At 36.4% G+C, this 12,094-nt stretch overlaps 2 protein-coding genes across 2 annotated transcripts in view; one reads left to right on the top strand and one right to left on the bottom strand.

The window, feature by feature from the left end:
• CDC73 (cell division cycle 73) overlaps positions 1-12,094 on the top strand; it is a 117,514-nt gene that overhangs the window by 56,690 nt on the left and 48,730 nt on the right. The window lies entirely within an intron of this gene.
• Positions 2,318-12,025, bottom strand: LOC141960757 (beta-1,3-galactosyltransferase 2). The gene is made up of 2 exons (XM_074906766.1): positions 11,457-12,025; positions 2,318-6,593 (listed from the first exon to the last, which is right to left on the bottom strand). The coding sequence occupies exon 2, from the start codon at positions 6,455-6,457 to the stop codon at positions 5,192-5,194; it is 1,266 nt and encodes a 421-aa protein (XP_074762867.1). The 5' UTR covers positions 6,458-6,593; positions 11,457-12,025; the 3' UTR covers positions 2,318-5,191.

Below are 12,094 nucleotides of genomic sequence, written 5' to 3'. Positions count from 1 at the left end.
ATCCATATCCCATGTTTAGCTAAATTCCTTTGGAGTCATTTAACTGTGAAAGGAATTGCCATGTTGTACCAGGTTAGGTTTCTTTTGAGTTAACCAGGGCCAAATGCAGAGTGGGATTAATTCTTTCTTTGAAAATGAAATGTAAATCCTAGATACAAGTGATCTAGTTTTCTCTACTTTTGGTTTGACTGTGTGCTGAGAATCCTATATATAAAATAACTGTCAAGTTACTGATCTGCTGTTTGTGCCATTGTGTCATGCCTTGTAATTACTTTGGTTCAGGCCATAATAAAAAGCAAGTATACACTACAATCACAAACCAAGAATTTTGTTAGCAGAATGGATTTACCTAATAGATTTTTATTTTCTCCAGAAGGAAGAGGTGCAAACACTTATCACTTGAGATTCAGATCCTGCTTGCTAGTTTGGCCTTACTTTTAATGTTTTCCCTTATCAGTGAGCGTGCCCTATATTTTTTTTAATCTGCTATGTTTTTAGTTTCACTCCTCTGACATTCAAGAGCTTTTTTAACTGATGTGCTGTAAGAAGTTGTTCTCCAGAGCCCTCCCTCAGCCTCCTGCCCCGGAAAGCCTTTGACTTCATTCCTGTGGTGGGTACAAAGTAAAGACAATGTTCTCTCCTTTCTGACCTACATTTTCACAGTGCAGCGTGGCATGGCTGCCAGTGCAGCTTCCCTGCCTCCCTCCTCCCCCCCTGCCCCGTGCTCTCCTCACAGAGTGGCTAGGTCTTGCGAAGCGGAGGCGGGACTGGATGGGCTAGAGATGCAATCTGTAATACAGCAAATGTCATGGCTATTTGGGTATGATCTGCAATCTGAAATTATTGTGGTCAGTAAGGGTGACACTGTGTGCCACCCAAATTGCATGCTGTTTTAGAAGAATAACCTGAAATGAAAAGAACAATAATGCTCTTAAAATTTGATCGGTGCAGTTACATCTTAGTGTAATTAAGTGATTGTCCAATGTTTATTTGTGTTATTTGAAACAGCATAAAATAGGGAATGAGAAATGGGTTTTAAAATTAGAAAAATGTTAACTATTAATGTTTTTGCAAATCAGTTACAAGCCTGTTCTTGCTAATAGCACAAATGTAAGAAGTAGTAGTTTCTATATTAGCATCTTCCTTCTCCCTTTCATATCCTCCTAGAAAGTTTTCACACATTGCAATGAGTATTCATTGAAGAGATAAGATTTTCTTGCACTGTGGGATTATGTAGGTATTTTAGATTGAAGTGTGATTGGGGATTGTATTAACGTATCAGGAAATTTAGTAGGGATGTGGAGGCAGTCAAAAAGTAATGGCTTCTTGGTGCTTCCCTCCCCTTCAGTGCCTGATTTAGTTAATGCAAGTCTTGACATGTTAATATATTCTGAAAATATTTTGTAAAAATACTGACACACCTTGTATTATTGCATTGCAAAGAAAAGCAAATTTTAAATTACTGTCTAGTAAGTTTAACCTGAAATCCAGTCAGTCTCACCTCTTCTAGATCACTGCCATCATCTAAATTTTAAATTTACAAGACACAAAACTAATTTGTAACACTTATGTGAAAATCTTAACGGACACTGAATTTTGACTCAGACCAACCACTGGGGCTTGGAATTACTTTCACCTGTAATTTATTTCAGACTAGAATAGGTTGTGAACTTTATCCATGAAAAATCTGTCTATAACTCATGATAGGATCAATTGTATTACACCAAAACCTGTAGTTGTGCATTTTTCTATGCTCAAATCTATTGCTGTGTGATCTGCAAACAACCGATATCACTGTTTTAATTGGAGAAGGAACAGTTCTGTTGTTGGTTAATAACAATTATTTGTGGGACTTCATTTTGGTCATTTATTATTAATGTGTAAATCTTAATTTAGTTTAAAGTTAAATAAATAGGGAAAAATTATGGAATTCCAATTTCTCATTTTTGTTACCGTTTTTCACTTTTCAAGATTTTTCTTTGCCATAATGATGGTACTGATGACAGTGCATTTTTTCTTATAGTAAATTCTGAGTCATGATTTCTTACAGACACACAGAGAATTAAAAACATTTAAAGCAAATATTGAGGTGTAGAAGCTTGCATAATGAGTAAACTAGCTATATGCTTTTTTTACTGCATTGCAGACATGTTAGACTTTTAGATACAAGCTAGTATCACACTGCTAATGAAAATGAAGGTTTTTGTCTTGCTTTATGAGGAAAGGGAGAGAACTTGTCAAAGATTTTAATGATATAAATAATTATTGCACTATTTTTAACACAAACTGTTTTTATATTCTAGTAGAGTGAGCAAATAGCTTAAATACAAGCTAGAAAACAGTAAAAACATTCAGAGAATGGAATGTAGATCTTTCATTCCATAATTGCATATTTCATCATACAAGCTGTCCCTCCTGCTTCTGAAGGCTTTGTAGTGAACTGTGGAAGAAAACAGTACTTGGATAGAAACGATGTAAGTAGCCTTTGGCTGTATTGGTAATGATTCAAATATTTTTATAGAGTAATTCCAACTTAGACCCAAACATTAATAGAAATTTTAAAAACTGTGTTGGACCCTTAAAAGGTCATTAAAAATGGCTTTTTATTTAACATCTTATACTCCTCGCTAGTATTCTGACTACCAAGCAGTTCGATATCCTGAAATTGTAGGCATTGTACCATAATTCTGCCAAGCTTGGACAGACCAGCATCATGCGTGAGCTCCAAAGTGGAGTACCCAAGAGGTGGTTTGGCTGCCAAACTTTATGATTCAAGTGCCAAACTATTTAAGGTTTAGTTATTAACCTTTTGGACTATATCCAGACATTTTGAACTAGCCAGAGTTGGTAAAATCCAAGTAAAATACATTACAGTCAAGCTTGAAAGTGCTAAAGGCAGGGAACAGCACAAAGTCCCTTCCAAGAGGATGAACTGTGTTCTTGGCCAGCATTACTTGGGGAGAGGCCACTTACGGGACTGTACACCTTCCAAAACCAAATAGCTCTGAGTAGTAGCTGGCTTTCCACTCTCAGTCTGGTTGTCTAAAACTTGCGCTCTTTTGTAAAGCTTGTGTAATAATTAGCTTAAGCCAGGTGGCTTTCAGCTGGGATATTAACTGTGCTCTGTGTTAGCTAGAAGGAAGCAGTCAGGTTGAGTGTGAAGAAAACTACAAATGGGTGCTGAAAGAACACTCCTAAAGTCTACTTCAAATGCAACTTGCATCTCTGTGTCACATGAACACCAATAGTCATCACATAAACTAAGTGGATGCACTTTCAATCTAGTTAGAGAAATCTCTTATACAGAGAGATTATTTTTACATGTTTACTTTTCCCCAGAAATTAATATTTCTAGAACTTGAGGTATCTTGGAAATGCATAAATGTGTAATTCTCATACCTCAAATACAGCAGATAACAAAATTTAGTGGAGGATCATGTAGAAATGGTGATGAGTAAATTTGCATACCTATCTTTGATAGGAGCTCATAGAATTTCTTCAGAGGGCTAGTGCAGTGCAATAGTCTGTTCATGTATATAAGTTCCTGCATACAAACATCTTTACAGTTGCTCAGAGTGCTCAGTAATATTTGTCATCTTGTTACAAAGAAAAAAAAAACTGCTGTGATCTGTGTTGTGCATGGTATGAAAACTAGGTTTTAAGAACTAGGGAACTCTAGAAAAGTCAAGTAGTGCTAAAGCTAGAAATTTTCTTCCTGAGCAGCTTTCCCATGAAAAGTGAAGTCTGAAGACCATAAATATAATCCATTTTATTAAATAATAATAATAAAAGTACATCAAATATTTGTATCTTATCCAATTAAAAAGTCCCAGTCAAATGGAAAGCTAATCACAGTTCCATCATTTGCTGCGAAATCAGAGGTGGGTACTGCTTACCCTGGCACTGTAACAAACAGTAATAACTTGATTCTGAAACAACTCTGCTGTAACTCTGTTGGAAGATAAGCTTTAAAAGTTCTGTTTGTTAGAAAACTGGAAACCTGTGAATAGATCTAACCTACTTCTCACAATTTATTTTCAGTGGTACATGGGGCTTTAATTTTTAAAATTGCTTAGATTTTGTTCCTGCCCATATTGTGAAGTGGAACTCACAATCTTATGACTTAAGTCTTTCCCACCTATAAAGTAAGGTGTGTGGCTTTATTTAACAGATCTGTTTTCACTTGACTGATCCTTCTTTTTTTAGCAGGCTGGAAAGAGCAAAATCGACAACCATGTGGTTTGTTTTCTCCCTTTTTCAACAAAATGGAACATGTTCGAGACTATGATGAAGGCCTTGAAGTTCTGTTTTGCATTTCTGATCAGCCTTTGAGTTACCTTGAAGTTACGGAAGGAAATTAATAGCAGATTAAATGAATTTGCATGAAGATGCCAAGATGAATGTTACTTGGCACCAGATTTTAGGAGCTCTAGACTTCTAGAGAATTAAGTAACTTTTAGTCAGCTCTTTGAAGAGAACCTAGTTGAATCTAGTACACCACTTGCATTTCTGAAGGTGATGTACAAAGTGTCAGTCTTCTGAACTTTGATTTCATTTATCCCTACTTCCTAACCAAAATAAGCAACCTTCCTCAAACAGTACCTACTTTAAGGGAGTACATAGTGTTTAGGAGTTCATGGTAATGCCTTACTAAATTGTAAACGTGACATTGTGACATGTATTGTACATTAAATAATTTTAATGTGGTACTTGAAGGTGAAACTGAACTGCCCTTTGTGCATTTCCATAGTTTTTAACTTTTCATTTTATAGCAATTCTAGATAATAAGAAATCATTATACTGAAGAGAACTAAAACTATGAATTCATTTTTTAAAAATAAAATTTTAGTGTGGAAAATATGCTCAATTATATTTTATTGGCACATAAATCAGCAATTGTACCACCAAAGTGTGCATGCTTAGTACTGCACATTAACACAAAAATCCTTATATACCATCATCTTTTTTCCTCAAATTTGCTGGGAAAACCTTTTGGTTGTAGTTTCATAATATTAGTGTTATCAAGAGCTATACTTTTTTTAACTTAAAAAAATAATTTTCAGACTCCACTATGTGATGGGGATCAACTAAAGGCTGTCCCATTAAGCTCATCCATTTTCACTGTACATGCGTTCAGCGGTATTTACAAATTGCACATGGAGTACGTTTGACAAGAGGGAGCATTATCCTTCTAGTGCAGTTTACGATGGCGATACCTGCCTGCTTTTTCTTTTGCGGCATTGGCACAGGCATTGTGCTTATTTTGTTGTAAGTGGTTCCAGTATTTGATCAGTTCACTAGGTTGGAACTGATGGGAGGTAATTAGGTGGCTATATTTACAGCTGGAGTAAGAAACTCGCCAGTGATTGAAGACAAACTCGTTGGGTGGAGGCATAGGGTCAATTCGCAGCTTGGCAAGACAGATCCCCACGTATACATCCTCTAAATGTAAACGTCTGATGCTTAAGGAGACTTTGAAGATTTTTTCTGCTAAATCTCCAGAAAAAACATAACCAGTTCCAGAGCAGAATACAGGATAACGTTCACTTGGATACAAATCAGGTGGCATATACCACTTACTATCCTTGTTCCTATTAGGTGCATAACCTCTCATTAAATAACCTGTAAAATACTTGTGCCTTGGAGGAAGTTCTGGTTTCAGAAGCTTATGTATTAAATATTCAGTATTGACAAACATATCACTGTCAGTTTTCATAACATATGGAACATGTGGACAGTAAGATGCAACCCAGTTCATTCCCATCAGAGTTTTAATGGTTAAATTATAGTAGGTGTCTAAGTATTCTTGTTGAATGATGTCATGATACTGTCTGCTTTCCTCTAGTATGGTACGCTGGAGGTACCCATTTATCTTGATGCTCAACCCCAGCAAAAAAATACGAACAATTTGGATGCCAGGTGTCAGGCTTTCATTACCCCAAGTTTGTCGAATAGCTTGTCTAGCTTCCACCTGGCCTGGCTCTGCAGCTATGAGCAGTATTAGAAAAGGGGTCTTCTCCTGGCACTTCTCAGGCTCATTGATGATATATTTGAAATGATATGAAGTCGGATGCCCAGTGCCTTTCTCATAAATACTTCCATTGGCACTGAGGGTATTTTCCAAACCGGTTACTCCTTGTGGTGACAGATCCGTGTTGTTGGAGTTTGTGACTGTTTGAGGCCTGAGCGTCTGAGGTACGGTGTCTTTCCATGCATTCCTTAGAGAGCTGTGGTTTGTCTCACTTTTTGTAGATCTGAATCCTCGTATAGTGTAAGCCATGGGATTTTCTTTGAATCCAGCCCTGCCTGGCAGCCAGTCATGATGGTTAAAGAACAAAAACATAGCAAAAAGAAATACAAGAGAGATGAGACCAATGAGATGGGTACGAAACAGAGACCTTTTGGTATTCCAGGTCATCTTTGCAAAGCAGCAGTGTCGTCTTCTCCACTGAAGCATGTTGTAAAAATCCAATGATGGGATATGAGACAATGGACAGGCAAAATGCTCTTCCGATTGGTTTTGAATCCACTGCTATTCTTTGGTATTCATTTTCTTTTGTTCATGTTGAGTAATTGTCTGCAAATGGCTCACTCTGTAAAGATTTAAAAAAGTAAAATCAGAAATCTTTAATTTTACCCACTCGTTATAAAAGTTGCAATAAAAAACTAGATATTAACATAAAATTGAGCTCAAGTTCTTCTTAAATATGTACCCATGTTAATATAAACAAGGTCTGATCTATATTAAAAGCCAATCTTGTTTTATGGTTAAATTTGACTCGGTTGTTAGCTTTTTTTTTTTAATGGTAGAAGTTTTAATAAACATCCTGGGTATCAAAGGTAAAAAGGACTAAAAATAAATTGATCATGTTAGCGGGAAAAGTGTGAAGTAGATATAAGTAGGTTCACGTATACTGACTGTGAAACCCTTATACAGTGTTTGAGAAAACTGAATGAACAGGCCTTGATACCAGATGGAAGGTTTATTGGCATTAATTAAAATTTATTTGACATGCAGAGGCTAGTATGGCTCACAGTTTAAAAACCCTTTTTGTAAAATGGTCATGTATTGGTGATGGGACAGACGGCGCAAGGTTGATTATGGCAGAGTTGTGTTAGTCACAGTACGCTGCTTGGCGTGTTTCCACTGGCCCTGACTGTGTTCAGAAAGTCAATGAGAAGATGCACCTGTCAAAATTAATTTTCAGGGTCCAGTAACCTCACTGCACAACCCTCAGATAGTAGTAACACAGGATAACATTTTTGGTAACCTTTCAGGCACCTTTAACCTTCTACTCCACAATAAAGGAAAATATTGAATGGAACACTACTTGGCTGTTTTGCTAGGCTCATATGAATTAAAATCAAGCCAGTGATTTTTAGTAGGCAGAGATCTTGGGTAAATGTTCATATTAACTGGAAGTAAAACTGCACAACACGAAGTTTCTGGCAAACTATCTGATGAACATGAATTTTGGGGTTTTTTTCCTCTGTGTATGTAACTACCATACTTCACAGGGAAATTTCAGGTATTGTTACCAGCAGCTGTAACTGTAGGAAAAAGTGCCAAAGTAGTCTGTACTTCATTTTCTTTTACATTTTTTTCATATTCAAGAGCAGAGTCAATATGGCAGCTTCATGATGCTGCATATTAAAAGCTGATCACATCATCTCGTAAATGAACCTTTCAGCACACAGTAGCAATTCGTTTGTGATTTTCAATTTGCTTTAATTTATTTCTGGGCCCTAGGGTTTTGTATAGGAAAAAGAATGACAGTTGAACAAGAGTCCATAGAAAATGCTATTTCTAATATAAATGTGTAATTTATTAATTGCTTTGCTATTTTCTAAAACCAATATTTGAATTAATTTCTGCATTTAAAATCTAAGTGACATGTTATATGGGAAATTACAGGATTTTACATAGTAAGGAAGTAATTTAAGATGAGAAGGTAGTTGAGTAATATATATATTAGATTGTATGCGTGTGACTTAACATTCAATCTTCCTGGTTCATGTAAGGGAAAATTTGTATTTCAAAAGGGTAGGGAGAGACGTGTAACTAAGGTTTATTTTAATTGCTGTATGTGAGGTTATATATAAACAAAATAACGTGTGTGCAGAAGATGCCTCATTCACAATATTTGGAAGCAGGGGGAAGGTAGTATTGCACTGAGTCGGAATTCTCTCTCTTCCGAACCTCCGCTAGGAGGAGCAAGTAAGTGAGGATTTTAACTGTGCTTTGTGAAAATGTAAACCTATATGAAAAGGAGACACTGCTCCTTCACTTTCTGAAATAGCAAAATATTTGCATAAGGATCTATTAAGCTCTTCCCTGTCATTGTCCTGTTACACAGCATTCATGAATTTTGTTTTAAGGCTCATTGCATATTAGGTTTTTTAAATTTTTATTCTTTTAAACTGCTTGGGACTAAGACCATTTAACCACAGACTAAGCTATCTTTCTAAAAATTATTTTCTAGTCTACAGCTTGTTAAACGTGTGTCTAAAGTATGTACCTTGAGAATTAACCTGAAATTCCACTCTATTCTTTTTATGCTGCTTTAACTCAGACATTATCCTTCTGTAAAAGAAAATAAGACCCAAATGTAGAAGACTTATATTTATCTGACCACTTGCACCTGCTTTTGTATGCTTAGAAAATAAAAGCCTGCCCTCAAAACTAAGAATTTTTACATCGTTTGCAGTGTGCAGTGAGTTTTAAATGAACACTCAGCTATTTGGGAAGACTATCTCTGCATAAGCAAACATAAATGTCACTTCAAAGGGTACCTTAGATCTCAGGGCAATTAATTGTTTGATACCAGTTTGGAGGGCAACAGTGGGAGTATTTCATTAATTATCGTTCCATTGCGTGTGTACGCAGTTTAGGAAAAAAGTCAAAACCAGAATTTCACGACTTTGGAGTGGCAGCTAGAATTCAGATTAATTTTGTCACACTGAATTGTTCACTTCTACAATTGCAGTCATTTGATGCTAATACTTCACCAGATCTGCACTACACTACTGTTCTGTGTTTTAATTTTTAGTTGAGGTAGTGTTCTGTTGTGCACCTATTTTTATAGGTGAAAAGTGAGAATCTTAAGTTATGTAAATTTTTGTGTACACTGGCAATTGTTTTCAGGTGCTGTCTTTCTATGATGCATGAGGAAGTGTCCCAGAAAAGGCAGTTGTAATCACTGGAACCTTTTTTTTTTTTTTTTTAGCTGCATGCTCACATTGTGCACATTAAAATAAGTTTTATAGTGAGGGATTACAAGCATAAGAAATTTAAAGAGTGTAATTTCCCACTTACATATTTCCTTGATTTTTTTTTTTTTTTTTTTTTTTCCAAGTTGGGAGTTTCCTAGAAAATCTTCAATCTCTGTCTGCCCTTTAAAAAGGCATTGTATGGATAGGGGAAGGACCCACATCTAATTCTCAGCTTCATAAAACTATTGACTGAAAAGAGCAAATAACTTTGTCTCATTTTCTTTGTAATGCAAGTTTAAAACATTTCAAAATATGCCACGAATATTAAGCATTTGAAATACAGCAATAGCAATTGCACCCTTGAAAAAAAATACATGCTAAGATGCATGGTTAAAAAATAATGGAAACAATTGTCAGCATATATTTAAAACACCATTAAATAGTATCATAGAAATAGTATCTTCTTTCACTTTAATTAGGGTTAGAGCATTACTGCTTTTGCCCAAATATTTAAAATTTCATTTCACAAAAGGCTTATGAACGTACACCAACCATTGACAGTAGATAAGAAAACTAAGTATAGCAAAAGGTCTCTATACAATCACCTTGTCCTCTGAAAGTGTGTTGTAGCAGGTAGCTCTGCGTTTTGAAGATATGATTTATAAAAGTTTTACTTCATTTTTGGTACTTGATTGTGCAGTCACTGATGAATTATTAAATGACAGATACATAAACTGTGAATGCTTCTTGAATTTTTATTTGTGGTCTGTGCTGTGTTGGTGTTTCGGTTCCTCGTACTTTCAGTTCTGCTCTATAATTACAGCTTTGCAGATTGAAGCATTTGACTTCCTATTCACACATACTGGATTTTCATATTTTGGTTAGCGATGTGGGCAAACTTTTTAATTAGAGGGAAGAGTTCAAAAGGCAGCCTGAGTCGGTATTCTGATAAACAGTGGCAGCAGTTGAGTATTAGGCCTCACATAATGTGCCCGAGTTCACTTACAAACTGCATTAATCTTTTGCACAAAACAGTACTTGGGACGAGGTTTGATATGCAGGTTTTTAAGTGTCAGATATGAAAGTCACACCACTAGCTCTGCATTCTTCTCCAGGAGTATTGCCTACGGGTAGGTTATTTCTTTAAAAAGTTCTGGAAAGTGACTTCATCTTCTTAATGTCTTAGTGATCTGAAACCAGTGGCTGTTGTATGGTGGTTCCCTAGGTATGTGCAGTCTTTACAGTTGTAATTGTTTTATTGCATGTTAGCATTGCCTTGGGCAAAGAAAGCACATTTATATTGACATTTAATGATTTTAGCTCATTGGTAGATTCTGCAGATAAGCACTTTCTTTCTGTGGTGTATTGAATTGCTATAGATTTAGGTCTTAAATTTGTATTGCAAATATTAATCTTGTTTGTTTGCCATTAGTGACGAAGTATTTAGATTTTAACAATAAATAGAAATGAATGTCAATTAGATGGAATATCATTTTACAATCCAAGTCAAACAGTCAGTGTTTTCATATTAAACATAAATTGTAATGATGGCATGAGGTAAGTTATGTGCTCACCATTTTGAGAGTGTACAATGTTTGAAGGTTTCCTTTTGGGATGTCAGGGGAGCCTGATAGTACTTGTAAAATGTAGTGCCTGATTGCACTGCTGATGGTTTAAATCATGTCCAGTCTTCTGCACGCTCCCAGTTTATGCTTGGCTGATACTAGCTTGATGACATTTTGCTTGTGTTTCAGAGGAAAAAAGCAAGTGTAAAAAGATCTGAAGGTACTTTTAAGATAATATAATTTGACTGTGTGGTCTGTTTTGATGGCTCAGTGCTCTCAGTATGTCATGTCATAGGGACATTTTACCAGTGCTTTAAGATTACTTCAGATAAGGATTAATTCTGACCTAGTTTGAGAGGATTTCTAACTGTTTTACTTATACTGTGAAGGGGTTTGGCTTTTAATTTCTTAGTTAAAAGCAATCATTACAGTAGCTACATTATCTCTTTAATCCCTCCTCTCTAACCACACCAACCTTGAGCAGGCTGTAAGCAATGGATTTAGTAGGTGTAAGGTAGGGATATTGTGCTGTGGGAGAGGGAAACACAGTAGAATTCTTTCTCCCTGTTCAGAGACATGGTATCTCAGGGCTCTGCAAATTAGCAGCGATCATTATCTGTAATGGCTGAAAAACTACTAGACAATCAAATGAATATCACACACAAGGATTTGACATACCTTCCTTGGTCAGGCCATTGATGGTGCGAGGATTATACCCACAGAAAATAGTTTTGGCACGCCATCACTTCAGCAAAAAAGATGCTATCGAACATGCGCACATCCCCCAACAGTCTGCTTCCTGCGATTGCTTTTCACAGTATCCAATCTGTCCATCTGTCTGCTCGTTGCTGTATTACCTTCCTTGCTTATAAGTGTTGTCCTTGTCTTGGGGCTTTTTGTTCATCCTTCAAACAAAAGGACAGTAGTTCTCGTTTCTGTTCTGATCGGGGCTGTCTGGCGTTCACGGCCGATGTATTGGAGCTTTTACATCTGGTGTTTCCCTTGTCGGACAATGCAGTGCTGTGTTCTCTTCTCCTCAGTATCCATATTTCTAATGGTAATGTTAGCAGGGAGTGCTAGTGTGTAGTGGTTCAGTTGCCTTCAGTAATAGGATTTCCCTCTATTCCTTCCTTCATTGTTGCTAGGCAGTAATAGAAATGGGTTTGAGCTGATTTAACTGAGGATTCTGGTCTATAAAATCCATTCCGTAGTTCTTCAGCTGCTGCACAGGCAAGCAGCAGTTTAAATGTGGGCTTTGACAGATGCTGTCTTCTGACAGAGCAGAATTTAACGTCATTGCTTGGCTGAGTCCCACG

Source organism: Athene noctua, chromosome 5 (assembly GCF_965140245.1).
Source record: "Athene noctua chromosome 5, bAthNoc1.hap1.1, whole genome shotgun sequence".
NCBI classification, from domain to species: domain Eukaryota; kingdom Metazoa; phylum Chordata; class Aves; order Strigiformes; family Strigidae; genus Athene; species Athene noctua.
This window is presented reverse-complemented; position numbering and strand designations above follow the sequence as displayed.